Here is a 22,787-nt window from a genome sequence, read left to right on the forward strand (position 1 = left end):
GTGATTCTACATAAAAAAAAAACAAACAACAAACAAAAACCCTTCAGTCTCCCAAAATACAGCGAGCACAGTTTTTAATGAGATAAATTTAAACAAAAATATTAATGATCTTGCATATTGATATTCACATCTGTATATTTCAACATGCTAATTTTCACCCATGCTTCTTGATGTTGGCCCAGAGGCCACATAAACATGATTATATATGCTGTGCTTTATAGGTGGGCCCATATATTTTAAGACTAACCAGATTAGACTGGATTTGCACAGTGTGGCCAAAGACTGAAAGAGCCCCTGCACAACTGTTTGGCAGCCAAAGAGACTTTTTGGTCCCACTCAAATACTTCTAAGAGCCTTTTTCCCAAGTCACAAAATGTTCTCAAGGTATTGCTGATGGAAGTTGTGCATATTGTGTCACTTCATACAATTTTAAATCAATTATCCTTTTGAAATACATCACACATGTCTACTGCTTGTAAAGATTATTTGTCTTCTATTATTTGTAAAAACTCTTGCCATTCCATATAAAATAGAGATTCACACTTTTGCAGGAGAGTATGCAGGCAGAGGTGTCCCAAAGCTGTTTTAGCACCATATCATAATGGCGTTTTAAAACAACTTTTTCCTTATACACATTTAAAGCTTACAAATAGCCATTTGTTTTAAAAATACTTTATTACATTTAAAGACTTATTAGTAAAAATTTCATCTTAAGATGCTTCTATTTTATCTATAATACAAAGTGCAGACAGACTCAATCATGGCAATGATTCAGCTGAAACTCCTGGTCTCAGTGACAGTTTCTTGAGTAACAGAAGAGGATTAAGTACCTAGCTTAAAAGCTACTTTCAACTCAAGTAAACACACTGATCTGAGGTTCACCACACCTTTCTTACCAAGGAGTCTCTAGCTGAAAGACTTAATGCAAAAGAAACACCTGTGAGAAAATTCAGTGGCAATATTTCTAGGCATCCCACCTCAAGTAGTTCCTAAGATGTTACATTTACAATATATTTTAGGTTAGTACTCTTTCTTATCGCACTCACAAAAGGAAAAAAAAAACTATCTGAAGCATAAGAGAAACAGAATAAGGAGGTATGATTACTAGGTGGATCAATATTATTTTTCAATGCTGACTTGTCAAAACAATCCAGCTTTACTCCTTGGGGTCCTCCTAAAGAAAATATGCTGTCCCAATAAAAACTACCAGTTCCATCAACTTCTTCCAGGGGCTGGTCAGCTCACCTGTTCACCAAACAAAATACATCAGTCCAGCCATACTTCCTCCATAGCTCAATTCATCTTAAGCCATCACACCTCTTGTCTTTTCTCCAGTCCTCACTGAGCTGTCCATCATATCCATGTACAGAGTGGGAGGGTAACAGCAAGCCGTGCTTGCAGGGAAACAGAGCTTTACAAAACTGCTGTGAAATTAGTCCTAGTGCTGCACAGGTAGAGCTCAGACACCAAAAGACAGATCCCCACCAGAGTCACAACTTTTAGGGTATAATGAACCCTGGAAAAGGAACCAGGAGAATCACCTTGGAGAAGACAACCTATGGTTTACCCATAAGCCCTGAGTCTCAGCAGAAAGGAAAACAATCAGAAATAAGTCTAATTTCTAGGAACAGGCAGCTCAAAACTACTTTGTAGGAGCTTCCAGCTGACCAAAGAAAATTGTGTCAACTGTGAAACATTGTAAAAAGAATGAAGAGTAAGGTGCCTTATAAAGTTCAGACATGAAAGTAGTATAGTTTAAAGTACAAAAAGAAAGGGGAAACAGCAAGCAGATCTGTGACTAAGTTTGGTGAACTTCTAACAAAAGACATAATTCATACTTGGGACAAGAAGTGTTTAGCAAAATAGTACAGGGAAATTCAGAATTAACTTGGGACAAAGCAAAGAGAATTTGCTGGCCAAAGGAAGGCACAGCCGTCACACTGACCTATGGCAGTGCTCTGATACTGTGAGCACAGATGAGAATCTAAAGCAGCAGATGAAAGCACATGTGAATCAGAGCCATGAAGGACAGCAGTGCCAAAGTCTACATGAAATCAGAGAATACTCTGGGAAGACGTTCAGTGCTGAAGTTTTTTCTATACTTCATCATAGAATCGCACAATGCTTGCGGTTAGGAGGGCTCTCTGGCTCTCTCAACCCCTTTGCCAAAGCAGGTTCACTCAGAGTAGGCTGCACAGGATCACTTCCATGTGGACTTTAAATATGTCTAGAGGAGATATATGTCAGCATTGCTCTGCTCTTATCATGCCAAGCTGTTGCTGAAAGGGTCTCCCTCTTCCCCTGCTCCTTTGAAAAACGTTGAGTTTTTAAATCCCCAAATGGATGATTTGTTATTTAGACTGCAAAATTGTAAAGCATGCAGAATGAAAGACTGGTGAAGGGCAAAATCCCAAGCTGAGCTGACATGTCAGTCCAAGTCAAATACATGCTGTTTGGTCTCTCATGGACTGTGAACTGCAGCTGTGTCATGGACCAAATCCTGAAGAAAACTGTCAAATGTCCTAGCATGGGCTAGCCAGACCAGTATTTTTGTGACCTTATTACAGATCTGAAGAAGAACCCTCAGATTTAACCCAGGTTCCATTTGAAGGAATCAGGAAGATAATTCCATGCATTAGAAAAAGATGAATGTCAACCGTGAAGAATTTACAAAACCTCAACTAAATGTCTCATCTGGAAAATGACATTAATGGTGCTGTGGAAGCAAACATACCCAACAGAGAAAACTAAAGAAAAATATGGGAAAAACTTCCCAAGAGAAAGCAGGCACGGGTGCATTGGTGGCTGAAGGAAGGTACCCACTGTCTGCCATGTGCCTTGCAAGAGTAACCACCAGGCTATGGTGCAGAAGTACCTTAACTCTGGGTGCTGGTTTGAGGGATGTATGATATCTCAAGCATTGCACAGGACATCCCAGTGATTAACTGAAGGGTCAGGTCTCCATTTCTCCAGTGGGATACCTGGGCTGAGGCTCAAGGCTCATTTCCAAATGTAGCTCACAAATGACAGAAAGATCAGATAGAGAAAACACTACTTTCTACCAAAACGACAAAAATTAGGTCAAATAGTAGAAAATATCAAATCCACTGTTTAATGTAAACCTAGTATTGCTGCAACAAATCTTTATCTGTTGGAAGAGCTTTCCTCAGTCTGTAGGAGATGCCCTGGATTGTTTACCAATCTTCACAGCATGTTTAGAGGTCAAATTGTATCACCTTTCACGTATGTTGTTTTCCGAGAACCACAGGAAAACAACACCCACTTGGCAAGAGCTTATTTAGGTATTTGACTGTTTGCTTATCGGGTTAAGCCCTCCATTGACAGACCTTTCACACTGATTGAAGAGTACAAATTCCACTGGAAAAGAAGAAGTCTTAAATACAATCTTATTTAGCAAAACACTTGCAGTACCTGAGCTTATCTGGCCCTTTAAATTTCTAAAAATCTGAAACTTCTTGACAATGTATCTCATTGATATTGAATACAGCAATTTGCCTTCAGCAAGTTGATTAGAAAATCTGCTTCTGTGCTTCTGGAAACTAAAATTTACACGGCTAAATAAAGTCCCCAAAAGCCTAAAATAGTACTGGAAAATGAAGTTCGCAGAAAAAGAGGGAAAACTGTCTGATCTGAAATGTACGACTTCTGCTATCACAGCTGCTGTTGTTAATGCTCAGTGATTAGGGTGAAATGTAATAAGGATTACAAATGGAGAATAGCTTATTAAGCAATTTATTTCTCCCTTTTACCAGGGTTGGAAAATTCCCTACAGTGCTCCCCTGAGCTTTCTGCACAGGACGTTTAAAGATTACTGCTAATGCAACTTTGAAAGATTATGCCTTAGTATAATAGATCAAATCAAGAAAATTAGTCTGGTTTTCCTCCTAAATTTTCTTTTAATGTCATCCTCCTTCTTGCTTTAACTGTTTTGCCTGAGACCACAATTTATCACTTTGATAACACAACAGTGGCACATAAAAAAGTGCTTTGAATGAAAAAGAAGGTGTGCCCCAACTTCCAGTAAGGAGAGTCTGTACAAAAACTATAAATGAAAGCTGGGGTTTTTTTCTTTTTTCTTTTTCTTTTTTTTCTGGACTCCCATAGGTTTTGCTAGGGCTAGCTATGGGCTCCCTGCACCATGTCCTGATGCATGGGATACAATTCTAGGGCTTTTCATTTCCTTACAGATCTTTCTTCTGACACCCATCTGGTAATTCTTGTGCTTGAACATCAGCATTACAAGACATTTTTGCAGCTCAAGTGCTCCTTTATGTATTCTGTGTTTTGGAATAAAGAAGAAATATCTCCCTCTCTTAACCAAACACAACTCCAAAACCTATTTAAGAGGTTGTTTTTAACAGCGAGGTTAAAGACTAGAGCAGATTGACAGCTGCTAGGGAAGGTTTGCTCAAATTTAACACTAATGTAAATTCACTGAGTTCAGAAGCAATACAGCAGAGGTGAATTAAATCTTTTGACCCACACGTATCTGAAAAACCACATACTTCTTCAGACACTACCTACCTTAAAAAATAAAGTTGTATTTTTCATAAAAAATAAATATCCAGTGCAAAAATCCGTAGTATTATTACCACAGAAAGTATGCAGTGACACTTCAATGTTTTAACTCCATGTTTAGAAAATTACCAAGTTTAAAGAAAAATATTAAGTAGGCTGAAACTGTTAACAAGTGAAAATAGAAGTTTCCAATACCATCAGAGACATAATTTAATGCCCTCTGGTATTAATGGAATTACTCCAATACTTTCACATGGACTGTTTTGGAGTTTAAAGGCCCAGTAGCAGTGAAATAAAATTATTTTTGGTCTGAAAGAGAACACCCAAGATCAAGAGTGGCAGTAGCCATAGCCCCTTTCCTCCTCCTGCTCACTGCCCTGCACTGTGCAGTCAGTGCCTGCAGTACCAGCTGCTGAGCCTCAGCACTCCTCTGCAGAGAGCTGAGAGGCACCCAGGCAACACTGCCAAATGGAGAAGGTCTAAAATAATAATATAACAATACCCCAAACACTTACACTGCCATGACTAGGGTGATTTCCAAGACCTCCTCTGCAACAGAATAGGAATGGCTTCAGATACAAGCAGTAGCAAGGACAGCTCACATGGAAAGAGGAAGAAATAAGTAAATAAAGACCAGAAACTGTGCCCAAAGGCTCCACTGCTGACATCAGTAGAAGATTGACTTGGTCAGTGTAAGTAATCTACACATATGGTATCCTTTGTGTTTACCATATAAAAAGGAAAATATCTATAGGCCAAGGTTAGGTGAGGATCCAAGTGAAAGATCTTGCAATGCAGGGACTTACAAAACTGTGGATAAAAATCATTGCTTAGTAAAAATAGCATACTTGTACAGTAGAACAAAACAATCCTGTTCCAGATGCCATCAAGCACAGTTGTGATCCAGCCTCTCATATACATTCTTGACCAATTTCTCCTGTCATGATGGTCAAGAGGACAGCTCAGACTTCTTACCTTGGTGGGAATCTAAAATTAATATAAACCAGTCCCTTAGTGTTCAAATAGCCCCTCAGTGTGCATCAGTCTATTAGTTCATCAACATATTTCTTGACAGTCTCCTTCCCATCCTGCAGAGCAATCTCATCTGGCTAACATGGCATTTCAAATAAAGATACTTTTAAAAAATATGGAGTTACAACCCCCCCTCCCCCCCGCCATACTCTCCTAACTCCACTTCCAGATTCATTAGTGTTTTTAGGTTTCAAGCCACTTTGAAGGCTTATGAAAGCAATTCACTGATGCATGCCACAGATATATCTCAAAAAGGTAGATCAACATCACTTAACATGCCCCTTCTGATTTTAGGTAAATCTGTTTAGTTTAGCAGTATGAAGAACAGGATTAAAGCCACAAGTGGTGCTTGTGGTTTATACAACATTTATACAACAAATGCACTGAAATGCATTTCTTGCAATGCTGTGTGTGCTGCTTGCCAGTGTTCTTCACTGCACATTTGCTCTTGGGTACCATCATAGCAAGACAGCCACTTTTTTCCCTGTAATTATTTCAAACCAAATTCTCTCCGATAGATACAGCATAACATACTCTACCTAAAAACAACATGCACAGGTGCTCAATTAATAACTTGTTTCTATGAGATTATCTTTAGACAATCTTCATCTCAAATTGTCCAGCAAATACATGTTTCCTATAGGTTTTTGATCACAGGTCCAACACAAATGGGGGAGGCTGTGGCTTTCACCTCCACAAAAACACTAGTAAGAGGAAATAGCAATATGCAGAAGACTGACTCTGTATATCCTGGCCACACGTAAACATATGGATAGTGGAAGAAGGGATTCCACAGCACAAAAGATAGGGGGAAAAAAGTAATGAAAGATGACCAAAAAAAAAGGGAAAATAATCTTTATGAGAAACTTGATTATCTCTCTTCCCAGTCTACCTCTTATCCTTATCCAACTGCCACTGATTATCCTATGTATATGCCAGTAGTGTTAAGCATTATTCATTCCAACAAAATGGTTGTCAAAATTCTTCTGGATGCCTCATTAGTAACAGGCTGTATTTCCTTCCTGCTGTCTGCAGTGTTTTGGCAGTTTCCTCAGACTGGGGCTTTGTGCTAAGAGAACGTGAGCAGCAGTTAGCATGGGCAAGTCCACCATTTGCATACAAACAGCTTTGTGCAGGCCTGAGCAACAGACACCAGAGGAAAACTTCCAATGTTTAAACACCAGTTACTCCCCCAGCTTTAATTTTTATCTTTCATCATCCTCCTCCCTTGTTATTCGGTTAGCTGAGCAGAGCAGTGGGGTAGGCTGGCAGCTTCCTGGGCCTCCCTTGTGCAACCCAGCCCAGCCCCGTAAGTCAGATCTGCTGTGACAGGACTCTGTCCCCACACAATTTTTTTCACATGGGATTGCCAATTATCAAACTAGACAGATAGAATAACTTGTGACAATTCAGGTGCAGGGATTAAAGTCAATTATTATCACTTGCTAATAGGGTTCTCTCTTCCCAGGAGCTGCATGTTGGCAACCAGGAGCAGGTCAGAGGGAAGACCATCTGAGGACAGTCTGAAGAAAGATAGGGCTCTGCAGACCACCATCTCCAAAGGAAGGAGTCCAGTTATAACACTGGAGAAAGCTACTGAGATGCCGTTTCCTGGGATGAATTATTTTTCTGCTTCCACTGTGTGGTTTTAGGTGACAGCACATATTCTGGCTGGTGACCAGTAACTAGTGGGCTTCCACAGGGCTCCATTTTAGGGCGAGTTCTCCTCACTATCTCATAAACAACTTGAATACAAGATTGACAAGTAGTATAAATTTGCTGATAATACTAAGCTGGGGAGCTGTTGACTCCCTCAAAAGCAGAGAGGCCCTGCAGAGAGACCTCAACCAATTAGAGAGCTGGGAAATCACCAAGTGCATGAAGTTCAACAAGGAAAAGTGTTGGATTCTGCACCTGGGACAGTGAAACCCTGAAAATACAGACTGGGGAATAAGAATGCGGGAAAACAGTGCCATGGAAAGGGACCTGGGGGTGCTGGTTCATGGCAAGTTGAACATGGACCAGCAGTGCCCTGGCAGCCAGGAGGGCCAGCCTGGGCCCCTGTGTCCTGGAGTGCATCAGGCCCAGCACGGCCAGCCGGGCAAGGGAGGGGATTGCCCCTCTGCTCTGGGGCAGCCTCACCTCATGGGCTGGGGGCAGTTTTGGGCACCACAATGTAAGAATGATATAAAGCTATTAGAGAGCATCCAAGGGAGGGCAAGGAAGATGGTGAAGGACCTTGAGGGGAAGCCAGATAAGAAGTGGCTGAGGTCACTTGGTCTGTTCATCCTGGAGAAGAGGAGACTGAGGGGAGACCTCATTGTGTTCTCAGCTTCGTCATGAGGGGAAGAGGAGGGGCAGGCACTGATCCCTTCTCTGTGGTGACAGTGACAGGACCTGAGGGAATGGCCTGAAGCTGTGTCAGGGGAGGTTTATGTTGGATATGAGGAACAGTCATCACCCAAAGGGTAGTTTGGCACTGGAACAGGCTTCCCATTGATGTGGTCACAGCACCAAACCTGTCAGAGTTCAAGAAGTGTTTGGACCAGCACTCTCAGTGCCTCTCAAGAGCCACCTGATTTGACTCTTGCAGTGTCCTGTGCAATATCAGGAGCTGGACTTGATGATATTTGTGGATTCCTTCCATCTCAGGATATTCTGTGCTTCTATGCTGTAATATGTTAGTCATGTAAGTTTGGCTTGTATGCCAAACATCTGCAAGTGCCTCCACAGAAACAGCAGTGTGGGGTGTGCTCAAGCAGCAGCAGAGTCTGTTGCTTCACTGAGCTGCTGTTTATTATGTTTTCAAAGATTTGGAACCATCCTCCTATGGACTTTCTGGCTGTTTTCAGAGCATGCCTACTGCAGGCTGACTGATGTACCTGGAGCAATAAACAATACGAGATGGTCAGGATTTTCACATTTCAGATGCTGAACTCCTAATGATACTTAAGAGATTCCTTTGTATCTAGTATCAAAAGGCATTGCTGTGGGCTGATTTTAGTGGAAATCAAGTCTTTCCAGATTCCTGGCTTTTGCTGGAATGAGCATGACTCTGATAAGAGTGGGCAAACCTCCTAGAGGGTTTCTTCTGCACAGATGTATGCAGCAGCAGGGGAAAGAGGTTTTCAGGCAACCAAGGGGCAAAAGCCAGCCTGACTCAGGCTCAGCCAGTTTTTAGAGGACCTGAAGCTACCCTAAAAAGTTTCTGGTTTACCTCACTACCTGGAATAATCTGGTCTATTAACAAAGCACTTGGCGAGCTCCCTGTTCACCTTTTTGAATGGCCAACTACCAGCTCAGGGGACACAAGACTTTCCTACCTCTGCAGTTGTCAGCCATAAACGGGGTTATCTTCAAAGGTATCTAGGGCACATTGAAAACCATAGGAATTGAGAGGATGCTGTTTTGGAAAGTACTGTATTGCAGCAGACAAACATCATCTTCCCATAGAGATGAAGATAGAGCATTGTTTTGCATAGCCAATAATTCTGCTCACATTTTAGGGAAATTACTGGAAAAATGGGCATCTCCAGTATCAAGCTATTTTTAGGACCATTCAAGATCATTTCAAGACAAGTGATTGCAGAATTTGGAACAATCATCAGGAAACAGAGCAGCTATCAACATGGTTTATGCAGAGGTGATTCAGGATCTGAAATACGTTCTCCTCTAGCTCATAATTTTTTCCACACATTTCTTTTAACCTTCCCCTGCCCTCAGCTGATGGATGAATCATTATCCTCTGACAATCCGATGTTAATTAAAGATAATTTGCTTTCTATTTGCTCCAGAACCTTTCCTTATAAGTAATATAAATCTGGGATTTGTAAATTATTCTCATGCCTTTATAAGGTTTCATTTTATAAAGCTTCCTTAAGGACATTTTTCTACAACACTCAATTTTTACTGTATATGAGGCAGTCTGATCAGCAGACAAAGCGGACATTTTATTACCCAAACATATCTCCAAAAATATCAGTAGATTACACAAGAGACTTTCTGCTGATGCAGCTTTCCTCCTACATGATATGGCAGATGCCAAGAACTTTTGCAACCTTTGCCCTACATAAGTCTGAAGGATAAACGATGAAATAAGAAGACATTCTCAGATGATGGTAAGTGGTGTTCATGGGCCTAGAAGCAAGAGGCCAAAAGGCATGGCAGAACAAATAAGCTGCACTGCACATATGTCTGGAGCAGTCTGTGTGATGCTGGAGAGAACTTCAGCACATTCATTGCACTAAGTTGCGTTGCTGAAAGCAAAGCAGAGCTGCGAACCACTCAATTAGTCTTGCAGGATAAAAGTAAAGGTGACTGACTCCCTTGCCTGGTGTGTTTCATACTCAGGCCAATTAGATCAGCACACTTGTCGCTCTGAGGATCTCATAATTATAGCTGCTCCACCTGCAGAGCAATCGGGCTGCTCCTAACCCGCGCGTGTTGATGTTCAGCGGTGAGCGGCACAGCTGGGGGCTGGACTGAATGAGACAGGGGGTTTTAAATGACTGTACTGCATTTAGAGCAAAAATAGCCCCAAGCTGCTTTAAATTAGATCCTAGGCAGAGTGATATATTTAAAAAAAAAATCAAAGAAACTCTCAAGGCTGCCCTCTAATGCCAGCATCAGAATTCTGGTCAAGCAGCCCTTCCATCAGGTAACATTTGATGAGAACTTAATCGGGGAGCTGAGCATTTTGCATCAATAACTAGAGCAAAAAACCACATATCCTACTTCTTAACTAGCAGATATTTGATCATTTTAGCACAGAAGGGGGAAAAAAAAAGAAAAGGGGAGAGAGGTGTCTAATGTTACTCACAAATTCAGCTAAACCATGACTTGAACCATAAACTCTGTTTCTCAATAATTTATATTCTATAAAGTTTCCCATAGTAATTGTTTTGTTATGTTGAGGGTTGTTTTTTTTTTTTAATAAGGGTGACTTGATTATTATTGAAAGGCTGTATTTAAAATGCAGCAATGTTTTTATTTAGGCAAAAATTCTCTTAATAAGCTTAGTCAAACCAAGGTATATCAGTTTCTTAAGAACTGGGAAATATTAACTTAGGTGACAATATAAATGCCTAACAGAATGCTTGGATTGCATTAGCTGTATTTTTAGAGCTGTATCAGCTGGTGTCCATGCTAGGAACATTTCATCATCTGGTGTAAATTCTGAGATCTGATGAATCAGGCACTGTTTCATAATACTGAATTTCATGCATCTGATCACACACAAAGTTTATTTTTAGCAATTTGATTAGAAAATAAAAGGCGAGTTAAAACCTCAGGCGCTGGTGACGATCACCAGAGGGCAGTAGCCAACCCCTAATGTTCCCGCAGTTTTACACAAAGCTTTGTAGGCTTCCACTCGCGGAGAGAGCTGAGCAGCCTCCCCGGTGACGATGCTCATGTGATGGAAGAAAAGCCTGCCTGTTTGCCACGAGTGTTAACACTGTTCGACATTAAGCTATTTTTAAAAAGTTCGTGGTGACAAGTAATACAGGCAATGTCGTTTCTTTCCTTTATCTAATGGTGCCTGTCTTCAGCACCACAGATGGGCTGTGGAAGAAGAATTAGGATGTTCCCACCTTGCAAATGCCAGGACCAAACAGTGGGACTTATTTTTCACTCCATCCTAGCTTGTCAGCCGCAAGTGCCATGGGGCACAGTGACATTCCAATCAGCATTTTATATGGATCTTCACATATTCATATAGGATAACAGTGCAGAAGTTTGTGCTTTTCATACCTCTGCCATTTACATATTATTTTCATGTACGTACATATATTGGGCGAAACAATGCCAGATCAATAGAATGGAGTAAGTGATTCCAGTGCTTGTCACTGAGAAACTTCCCAGCTCTCCTTTCTAGCACTAACACTTTCATGTTCTATTTTCCCCTATCCCATAACCAAACCAAATGTATTAGAAAAAGCAGTAACTAATGTTCAAAGCACCACAACAGGCTGGGTGCCCAGACACACTCCTATCTGTGCCATCAAGAGGGTGGCATATGAATGTGAAGAAACAATGAGACCTCAGACCACGCACAAGATGGTTATACATGCTCATGACATGTAAAGTAGCTTTCCATCAAAATGGACATGGCATTTCAGCCAGAGGGGACATGGGTACTTCTTCCCTGCCTGCTACAATTAATTAAAAAAATTAGTCAGATTAAATGAAAAATGGGTGGCACAATATCTAGCACTGATACATTTTCTAGTGTTCCTAAAACAGTTGTGTTTTCATTTAGAAAATCTAATTGTATTTGGTGCTTTACACTTCTGCTTCAGGATCTAAGGATTTAATAAAAATTACTTTTCTATTCCAATGGTTATGCAGAATGCTTGAGGACCTGAGTCATAAATGTTGAGGAAGGAAAAATAAATGGAAAACCACTGAAATAACCAAGGTTCTGATGGCTTGTTATTATTGCTGACAATTTTAAGTTCCTGACTTTTCACTTATCTTAAGAGTTTGGGGGCTCATGACTTATGAATACTGAGATTTTAATATGCTCTTAATTTTACCCAGAAAGGGAGAGTTGTAGCAGAAATATCTGGTCACCATCTGCTATCCCTGTGTCAGATAGACACAGTTTTGGCAGAAGAATGTCCCCACAAGGTATGATCAGGGCTCTGTTATTCTCTCTCTGACATTAGATAGGCATGCACTAAGAAAGAGTCAAAGAACAGGGTGAGCAGGAGATGATGCTTACCAAGAATACTTTGACAGCTTTTAAAGAAAGTGTTTGCATTTAACAGTCATGTTTTGTTTGTCTAGCAGAAGAGATCTCACCCTGCTATCATCAAAGGTATACTTATGCAAAAAATGATCATTTTAGAGCCAGGACATGCAAGCAAATTTCATACTTATTTTTGAGGAATTTGTGGGATCTTCACATGTTATCATAATCTTTTGGATTGCCTTTGTGCTATGAGTTCAGAAACAGGCAAGTGCTATTGGCATGTGCAAGACAAAGAACTTGACTTGAAGAAGAGCTACCTAAACTTTCCAGAAACAGAACTCTTTTCAGTGCTCAGTCAGAAGGACAAGACTTTCACAAAACAAATAGTCAGATAGCAATGGAAAGCCTTTAACTCTTGAGACATACCTTTTCCCAGTAGCAGACAGAACAGTGCCTTCAAGCTGCATGTTCCTCCCTTCCTGGCTATATCCATCTCCTCTCTCTTTGAATAAGGGAGACAAACAAACTGCTAGATAACTCAAAGCTGCTATGGGATACAGAGAAACAAGTGCTGACTCAACCTTCAGCAGCAGAGACCACTCGGTATCCACAACAGAGAGTCAGCAGGAGGGCTGGCCACCCCACCTGCACAGCAATAATGAAGCTGCAAAAGGCAACTGGTTGGGGCTGCAGTCCTTGCCTCGAAGACAGGCAGACTCTGCAGGTGCCCTGAAGCATCAGTCCTTCTCTCTTTTTAATTTAACAGTATAAACTTTATACTATCTGCCTTCACAGGGTCTTTGAGATTTTAGACTTGTGCTGCTTTCCATATGCTAACGCTGGATTAACCTCACAAAAGCCAGCCACCAGTGTAGCATGCAGGACCATTGATATCACCTCCCTGTTATACAGGGGAACCTTGGCACAGCCTATGCATAATGCAGCATCCTAACCCTGTAAGTTAGCAACGAGGGCACATTTCAGAAATAATTCTTTAGAAGCCAGTGTAGCAGGGACTAGTGTTTGGTCCACTCAGTCTCTCTGAAATCAGAGCAAAGCTGGACTGAGCCAAAGAATATTGCTTTGCTGAAAAGTCCTATAAGTCCTCAGTCCACTCAATACGCTCAACACTGAGGGTTCATAATAATAAGATGTTTGAACTACGGTATTACTAAATTAATAGGCTTTGCAGGGTCCATAGATCTCTCACAGGGGTCCCCTTTTCCACTTCAGCTAGAAAGAAAGTCATGGCTAGGAGTTACAAAGGACTCTAGAGGGAATTAAACTCTGAAGTCCTATTGAATTAGCATTGTTTACAAAGCAGTCATAAGTATAATGGATGTTAATGAGTCTTTAATGGGCCGAGTTGCAGTACAACACGTGGTGAAGTACAATTAACAGAAAGACTGTGCTTACCTCCCATTTATTCTGCTTGACACAGGTGTAGAAACCCTGAATCTAAATGAACTGTCCTGTTGAGAACAGAGTAAAAGAGCTCAATCTGCTGTGTAGAGTAAGAAAAAATACATTTCTTCTATGCCAAACCAAAGTGTGGCTGAATTACACCAAAATTAAATGTTCACACAGGAAGCGCACAGAACTTGGTTGAGGTTGGCAGACATCTCTGGAGGTCATCTAGTCCAACCTCCCTGCTCAAGCATGGCCACCTCGAGGCCATTGCCCAGGACCACCTCCAGACCCCACAAATTCTGTGGGCAACTTGTGTCAGTGATTAACCATCCTCACAGCAGAAGAGCTGTTTCCTATTACAGACAGGTGTTTCTGTTTGTGCACATTGCCTCTGCTCCCATGACTGAGAACCACTGAAAACAGTCTTGCTTCAACTTCTTTACATCCTTCCTTCATGTATTTGAACACAGTGGTAAGCTTTTCCTGAGCCTTTTCTTCTTTTTGCTGAGCAGTGTCAGCTCCTTCAGCCTCTCCTCCTACATGAGGCGCTCCAATCCCCTAACCACCCTCGTGGCCCTTTGCTGGAGTCCCTTCAGTGTGGCCATCTCTCTCTTGTACTAAAGAGCCCAGAACTGGATCCAGAATTCCAGATGTGGACTCCCCCAGTGCTGAGTAGAGGGGCAGGGTCACCTCCCACAACTTGCTGGCAATAATCTTCCTAATGCACCCCAGGATACCATTGATATTCTTGGGGCACACTGCTGGCTCATGTTCATCTTGATGTCCACTAGGATCCTCAGGCCTCTCTCCAAAAGCAGCTTTCCAGTCAGTCAGCCCTCCAGCATGTACTGGTGCAGGGGGCTGTCTTCCCAGGTGCAGGACTTTGCGTTTCCCTTTGCTGAATTTCATGTCATTCCTGACCACCCTTTAGCCTGTCGAGAGCCTTCTGGATGGCAGAATGATTCTCTGGCGAGAACTTGCTCAGGGTATGTTCCAGCTCAATAATGAGGATGTTAAACATGACTAGACCAAATTCTAAACCCCAAGGTACACCAGGAGTTACTAGATTTTGTGCCACAGATCATCCCTCTGTGAACTGGGCAATTCAGCCAGTTTTGAGTTCCGCTCATCCAGCCTGCACGTCATCGGCTTCTCTACAAGGATGTTACAGGAGACAATATCAAAAGCCAACAAGATCACAGAATCATAAAATAGCTTGGGTTGGAGGGGATTTTAAAGATAATCTCATTCCAACCCTCCTGCTGTGGGCAGAGACACCTTCCACTAGACCTCAGATCCTCATCCAACCCAGCCTTCAACACTTCCAAGGATGAGGCATCCACAAATTCTCTAAGCAAACTGTTCTACTGCCACCATCACAGTTAAGAATTTCTTTCAAATAACTAATCAAAATCTACTTTATTTCAGTTTAAAGCCACTACCCCTCGTACTGTCACTATGTGCCCTTGTGAAAAGTCCCTCTCCATTTTCCTGGTAGGTTCTTTTCAGGTACTGAAAAGCTGTCATAAGGTCACCACTAATAAGCTGTAACAAGGTCTTCACTAAGAGAAGCCTTCTCTTCTTCAGAGCATCCACTGCTCTTTCTTTATCCACCAAGCCACTCACATCATCATAGAATATTATTGGGTGGATTAAGTATAACTTCACCTCTGTAAAGCCATGCTGAGCAAAAGTTTTTACTTTTGTTTGTTTTTAGTTTTTACTAAGACTGGAGAGGAGAGGCTAGACTTTTTCAGCATTAGACATGTCATTGCAGAAAAAGTCCTTGTATTTTCTGCCTTTATTTGTGACAGTCTCTAATCTAGCTATTTAGAACACCTCTGTCACATGCAATTTAATGTACACCTCCCCACTGATTCATGATTACCTAAATCCCACTGAAATAAATTTTAGCACTCTGTTCTCATTCTGCCAGGCTGTCATTTAAAGAACAACATATTCTGTTGCAATAATGACATGGCTGAGAAGATAGCTGTCATTGGGAAAACTGCAAACATCTATCCACTGTCTTGGGAGGACTCACCTTGTACAAACATGAAGTGGGCAGTCTTAAGTTTTGCGATGTATACACATTTGATGGACAAAAGCTGTATCAGGTCTTCTGTCGATATAAATCAGCCCCTATAAATGGCTATAACACATATAACTATGCTTGATTTTAATCAGTGAAACATTTTACCCAATGTAATTCTGAATACATTAGCTATACTACATATAAATCTAAACATAAACTTAAGATCTTGTATCTGGGGAAAAAGTCAACAAAGGAGTTATTACAAATTACAGGAACATATGAGAATGACTTTCAAGCAATCCACAATCAAAAAAGTTCATATAAAGAATAATATAAAAGTAATCCATATCGGAGTTCACATTCCTGAAAAGCTTTTAATCATGAAGAACAGAGTATGTTATATAGAAATTACACCACAAAACATACTTACAGTAAACTGTGCCTCCTCAAACATGGAATTTGAGAAGCACATAGCAGCACTCAGGAGCACTACTGACCTGGAAGTCCTGTCTTCCACCACAGAGATACTTGACAACTGCCTATGATAAAGATCAAAGTTTTAGAGTTTTTAGGATCAAAGTTTGGCTTATGGGCTTACTACCATATCTCACAGAATGAGAACATAATGTTCTGAAGCACAAATAGCACTTCTTTGAGCACTCTAGGATTTTGAGGAGAGCACTCTGAATCTACCCAACAATACAAGAGACTCATAGCTACGAGCATGGCTTCTTCTGCAAAGGACCATATTGGCATGGTGTCCCAAGACCTATCATGTTATCACCTCCCCCCTGCTGATGCTACTATTCTTGGCAGGTGAGCAAACAGAGGAGCATGGTCCTTCCATTAGGAAGGAAGACATGGAAGTGGACTTCAACTGGAACAAACAGTATCATTGAGGTAAGGAATACCTCTGCACCTGAGGAACAAGGTGGAGATGTGAGATGTGGACCAAGCATACACAGAGGCAGAGTGCATTAGGAGCTATGAAAAGACTGGAAACTCACTAACCTAACCTAGCTTCCTTCACTGAGAGTGCAAGAGTAAACTAACTCACAGCAAAAGCTGGCAACACGTGATGATCTATATACAGCTGAGGGTTAAGCTCCTAAACTAAATGCTTTCTCTTGAGTGGGGTTCACGTCTTCTTTCCAGATCCAGGATTGCCAAGTAATAAAGCTATCACCTCTACAAGTAGGACCTTTTGCACCTTGTGAGTTCTCCCACTCCCTAACAGTCATGAGATCATCCAGAAGCGTGAATTCCTGTCCACCTTACCCAGCAGGACCTCCAGTATGGGGCTACCATGATGGCAGGGTCATCCCCAGCCCTAGCCACACTAGGGCACAACTTTGCACTTGATTCACCAGTTGCATGGACAACTCTTTCCATGGGAGACTGGTTATCTGATGTCACACAGTGACAATTATTTTCAAGCCTAATATCCACAGTTTCAATTACTTGGTGAAGTAATTGCATGTAACCTCAATGTTATATATGAATCATAAAAGAAAAGAGGGGGTGAAGAAACAGAGGGAAGATGATCTGTTTTCTCAAAAAGGCAAACCTAGATGTCAATTCAGCTTGACGACTCCCAGAGGATCTCCACCTCCCTGTCACAGCCCATGTCTGGCAGATATCGGCAGCGCCAGTTCCCACGGGACGGCAGCCACACGCCACTGAGGCGCGGCACCCGTGCGCATCCCGGCAGCGCAACGCGGAGGCCGAGCCCCACCAGGCGGGGAGCCCGGGCCGGCCGCGGGGAGAGGGCGACGGGCGCCCGTGGCGGTACCGCCTGCCCTCGCCCTGCAGCCCTCGCCCTGCAGCCTCCGGGGCGAGGGCGGGCTCATCCCGCTCCGCGCGTACCGGACAGGGCTTTGCGCCCCGGCCGCCGACTCGCCCCTTGCCTGGGGAGAACGCTGCGGCCCGCGGGGCTCCTGGGCGAGAGGCGAAAAGCGGTGGAGGGTGATGGGGACGCGCGTGTGCACCGTGGGTTGCCAAAGAGCCGTACACGGGTGTCCCGCAAGGAGAGCCAACAATCGCTCGAGGGAAACTAAAAAATACTCAAACCTGCCTTCTCCTGGCTTCCCTACAAGGGTGACAGTCCGACCGCGGCAGTGTCGGGTGATCTCCCTCTGGCATCAGCCCAGCCAAAGCCCTCCGAGGACGAGGCTGCGGTACACGCGGGGATGCCACGGCCACGCCGCGCCCCCCGCCGCTGACCCGGGCAGCCCGGCCCGCGGGGGAACCAACGAGGGAACAGCCAGAGAGCAAATAAACAACTTCCCTGGCGTAAGAAGTTGCCTCGCAGGTGCCTGCAGCTGGCGGTTAACACAGACAGTAAGAGGATCAACTCCATCTCCGCCAGTGCAGCAAAAAGAAGAGGAAAAAAATAAAAGCCCCCTCATTTGCTATTCAGAATTTAGTTAATTTGGATGATAACGGTTAGTGTTTAATCCCATTGTACGAGAATGAATATACCGAAACCTACAAGGCTCCTGGAAGAATAATACGGCCGGCGGCACGGCACGCAGGGGTGCCCAGGCGGGCAGCCAGCCTTGCCCACTCCGTCCCGCCGACCGGGGCAGACGCGCCCCGGGGCCACCACGGCCTCCTCCCGCGGAGTCGTTCGGCGCTCCCGACCGGCCCGGAGAGGTGGGAACCAGCCCGGGGCAGTGGGGTGAGGGCCGGCACCTCGCCTATCCTCCGGCCGCCTCTGGGGAAACGAACGGGCGAGAGCGGCGGTGCCACCCGCCGTGCTCACCCGGGGACATATGGTGGGGATGGTTTCACCCTTTTTAAACCGCAAAGGGAAAAGGGTGGGAAAACGTGGAATACGGGAGAGGACGTGGGAGTTTCCGAGAGAACAACTGCCCGAGCTCACATGGCGGGGATATCGCCGTTTACCGCAGTGGTGGTAAAATCGGTGGCGTCGCCCGGGAGGGCAGAGCCAGGCGCCGGGCTGCCCCGCCGCCGGCCCGGTCGCTCCCGGCTTTTCCCTCCCCCTCGGGGGTGGTGGAGCCCCGCGGCAGAGCCGGGGCCGGGGGCGGTGGCGGAGCCGCGGGGGGAGGACGGGAGGGCGGCCCCGCGGTCCGTGCCGGGGCCGGAGGCGCACCGCCGGCCGTGGAGAGGCCCGGGGGGGCCCGCGCCCGCCGCCGCGCTGTCGGGGGGGCGGCGGGCGGCGGGGGCGGGCGGCCCCCCCGGCGCGGCGGGGCGGCCCCGGCGGGGGCGGTGCGGGGCGGTGCGGGGCTGTGCGGGGCGGGTCGGGGGCTCGGTGCGCTCGCCAGGCGAGGAGCGCGGCTGCCCGGGCGGAGGGCCGCGGAGAGGAAAGCTAACAATGCTGTGAAAATATGTTTGCAGAAAATAGACAATTGTTGGATTAAACGTATTCAAGTATGAAATAATGCCTTTTTGTGTAAAAAACCTCAGCAATGTGAGCGTACAAAAGTTCCCCTGTGGCAGTTACTTGCTCCCTTTGTGAGCTTTGCGCTCCGGCGTCTCCACTTGGCGCGTTTAACTCGGAGCCCCCCTTTAAACGCGATTGTTTCTTTCTTTTTAATGACATTTACCGGATCAAAACATGCTGTTAATTCGATCAGAAAGCTTTACCCTCCTTAACAATGCCACAATAATTTCTCCTGAAGTTTGTTAAATTGACCAAAATTAGGCAAATGAATAGGGGGTCTGTCGGCGATCCCGCTCGCAGGTGACACCGAATAATGCACTCTCGGACCAGCTGCGATCCCCTCTTTATTTGCCCCTCTTTTCTTTGACCCGCATTATTAAAATTTAGGCCCAATGAAACTATTCATAGTTTTCAATGGGACATTTTCCTATAGGATAATAGGCTACAAATTGAGCCTCTCCAAAGGAGAGGGGGAGAGCAGGGGGGGTAAAACAACAACGCACAGACGCGCACACCACACAAAAAAGGAGCGTCGTGTGCCAAAGGCTGGCGAGAGCCTCCCTGGGCCGACGGAAAAAAAAAAAGGGGGGGTGATGGGGGGGATATCGTGTGCCAGCCCCCCGGTCCCACACCTGCCGGGGTGTCCCCGGCGCATAAAGCGGTGTAAACAAAAAAATCCTCGCTGCCATCTCTTATAAAGATGGACGTGTCACCAAGTCGTGTGAGAAAAGCCTGAGAACAAACGGGGCCACTCCGTCTCCAAGGGTTCTCCCTTGAACTGGGCGGAACAGCCTATTAAGGGCTTACTTAATTACTTTAATGACTCTGGACAGGCTTTAAAATGCAGTCAGCTCCGGGGCTAAGGGGAGGGGTAGGGGGTGCCGGGGATTTGAAGGCTGGCGGCGGAGACGGGGCCGGGGATGCGGCGAGCGGGGCGCAGGGCGCGATACCGCGTCCTGCGCCCCGCTCGCCGCATCCCCGGCCCCGTCCCCGCCGCTATTGTGGGACAGTCACGTGTGTCCCCGAGGTCCACGTGGGGCGACACAGCTGGGCCGCCCCCGGCTGCGTGGACGGGGGCGAGGAGGGGGAGAAAGGAAGAAGAGAGAAGAAAAAAAACCCCTCATCCCCTCGCCCCCTTCCACCCTGATCTTTAATGCATACACTCCCTCGGCGCCGCTCTCCCGTAATCCTATGGGATCAGCGGGCCCGTGGAGGCCCCCCGGGGTCCCCCCCAAGAAGTGATGGCTTTATAAGGGGGCCGAAGAGAGAGGGGATGCAGAGCCCACCATGGCCTCCAAGCTCAAGGAGCGGAGGGTGAGTCGTCGCCCGCCTTGCGCGCACGGGTCTGCGGGGCCGCCAAGCCGGCCTGGCCCCGAGCCCTTCGCCGCCTTTCCCTTTGAAAAGCCTCCCCACAAAAAACAACCACACGTCCCTCACAAAAACAAGGCTGCCCTGCCGGGGCCGTTCGCGCAGCCGGGGAGCCTCCAGGGCCGCGCGGCGAGGACCGGCCACCGGAGCACCATCCTTCCCGAAGCCGCGTCGCGCCCGGCACCACTGCTCGGAGCGGGGCTGGGGACTGGCTTCCCTGGAGGGGTCGAGACCGGGGCCGGCTGTCACAGCGAGACTGGATCCGTCTGTTTTCTCTTCCCCACTAACGCGCCCCATATGTTTTGCAGAGGACGCCGGTTTCCCACAAAGTGATTGAGAAGCGGAGGAGGGACCGCATCAACCGCTGCCTCACCGAGCTGGGGAAGACGGTGCCCATGGCTCTGGCCAAGCAGGTAGGCGGGGGGGAGCAGCCCCTACGCCCTTTTCTCCCCGACATACCCCCCGATACGGCGGGGCTAGGGGGCGGCCCAGTGGAACGCAGAGCAGTCTCAGGGGAGATGTGATGCCCACCTGCCCTGCCTGTTGCAGAGCTCGGGGAAGCTGGAGAAAGCGGAGATCCTGGAGATGACGGTGCAGTACCTGCGAGCCCTGCACTCGGCGGACTTTCCCCGCGGCCGGGAGAAGGGTAGGTGGGCGGGAGCGACCTCCCGCGGCCCCCGCCAGGTCACTCGCGGCGTGGAGGCGGCCTTCCCCGCTCCTCTCCCGACCACACCCTGAGGAGCTCGATTCCCTTCCCTTTCCTTTCCAGCAGAGCTGCTCTCCGAGTTCGCCAATTACTTCCACTACGGCTACCACGAGTGCATGAAGAACCTGGTCCACTACCTGACGACGGTAGAGAGGATGGAGACCAAAGACACCAAGTACGCCCGCATCCTGGCCTTTCTCCAGTCCAAAGCACGCTTCGTTACTGAGCCTCTCTTCACGTCCCTGGGCTCCCTCCCGGAGCCGGACTTTTCCTACCCGCTGCATCCTGGGCCCGAGTGCCCCGGGCACGTCCACAGTCCCGCCGAGGGCGTGCTCCAGCCGCCCTCGGGGGGGCCATTCCCCTGGCACGGCGCCGCCCGCAACCCCTCCCTGCCCTACCACTTGCCCAGCGCCGCCGTACCCCTCGCCAGCCCCGGCCAGCAGCGCAGCACTTTCCTCTCATCCGTGCAGGGGCTGGACCGCCACTACCTCAACCTCCTCGGCCATTCCCACCCCAACGCGTTCGGGCTGCCCCCGGGCCAGCACCCCTCCATGCTATAGAGACTCGTCCCGCCTAAAAAACATCTATTTATGACCGCGGACACTGCGGGTTACACCCGGGCGCACGGGGAGGCTGCTGGGGGCAGGGAGATGCGCAGGGGTCCCGGCTGGCGAGGAGCCCCCGGGGACCCAGCTCTGCCCCCGCCCGCCCTCTCCAAGGGCCTGAAGCTGTCCCCACCCGCTCGTCTTCCCACCTCCGGGTTCAGTGCCTGTACAAGTTATGCCTTGGAATAAAAGTTTATACCCGCCGCTGCTTTTTGTTTCCGTGAGGGAGCTTCCTCGGGTGGCGGTGGGAGTCTCCCCACGCAGCCACCCAGGGCAAAAAAAACCCACGAGCGAGCCGTGGTCAGCGAGGGCCGGGGAGCTTGCTGCACGCACCGGCCGTGGCCGGCGCTTCGGGCAGGCGGGGCAGGACGCGACGGGCCGGGGGTCGGTGCCGCCGGCTTCTGCTCCCAGGCTGTCACCGGAGGCTGGGAGGGAGTGCCGGGGTACTCCGGAGGTGGCGGATGTCCCATTCCCCCGCAAACCCTGCGGGTGCTGCCCTCCCACGCGCCCGTGGAGGGTGCTCCAGAGGCACGTGTCCGAACGGCATCTCCCGTGTGCTTTGCCAGCGAATTTCTCTGCGGCGCAGCTTGTTCAGAGGAGGAAGAGTAATGGTGAAGGCGCAGGACGGGGCGGGGAGGGCAGGCGGCCGCCGCGGAGGTGCGGGGCGCTGAGAATAAAACCAGTGGAAGCTCCGGGAACGAGTCCTTCCAGCCTCGCCGCCGGCACGGCTCCTCCCGACGGGGAACTCCAGCCCCGCCTGAACCAAGCGTCCCGGGTGTCTCCATAGCCCCTGGAAGCAGGGAAGCCCGGCCATGCCCGGCGGGGCCGGAGCCGTCGAGGGGTAAATTAACTTATTCCAGTTGGGTGGGGAGGCTTTGAGGAGATTTGACCTGGGCTGTTTGCCCAGGTCGCGGAATGGGCTGACCCGCAATTTGTAAACCAACCCGACCCTTTATTCGGAGACAGACAAAAAGATCTTCATTACAATGAGT

General features: G+C 46.9%; 1 protein-coding gene and 1 long non-coding RNA gene across 3 annotated transcripts in view; one reads left to right on the forward strand and one right to left on the reverse strand.

Moving 5' to 3' along the window:
* The window catches only part of LOC135299219 (uncharacterized), a 31,113-nt gene extending 13,141 nt beyond the window's left edge, over positions 1–17,972 (reverse strand). Inside the window, exons 1-2 of the long non-coding RNA XR_010361251.1 lie at positions 17,781–17,972; positions 16,141–16,245 (exon numbers count right to left, since the gene is read on the reverse strand). This is a non-coding gene — a long non-coding RNA (uncharacterized LOC135299219). The remainder of the gene's footprint in view (positions 1–16,140; positions 16,246–17,780) is intronic.
* A 2,139-nt stretch (positions 17,973–20,111) lies between these two features.
* On the forward strand, positions 20,112–21,993 carry HELT (helt bHLH transcription factor). Of its 2 annotated transcripts, none has more exons than XM_064417890.1 (4): positions 20,112–20,430; positions 20,793–20,897; positions 21,034–21,130; positions 21,254–21,993. In XM_064417890.1, exons 1-4 carry the CDS (start codon positions 20,404–20,406, stop codon positions 21,748–21,750), a joined length of 726 nt encoding a protein of 241 aa, XP_064273960.1. In that variant the 5' UTR covers positions 20,112–20,403; the 3' UTR covers positions 21,751–21,993. The 2 variants fall into 2 exon arrangements, with proteins under 2 accessions (XP_064273960.1, XP_064273961.1); XM_064417891.1 differs by having other exon boundaries at positions 21,257–21,993.
* The last annotated feature ends 794 nt before the right edge of the window (positions 21,994–22,787 follow it).

Source organism: Passer domesticus, chromosome 4 (genome assembly GCF_036417665.1).
Source record: "Passer domesticus isolate bPasDom1 chromosome 4, bPasDom1.hap1, whole genome shotgun sequence".
In the NCBI taxonomy this organism is placed as follows: Eukaryota; Metazoa; Chordata; class Aves; order Passeriformes; family Passeridae; genus Passer; species Passer domesticus.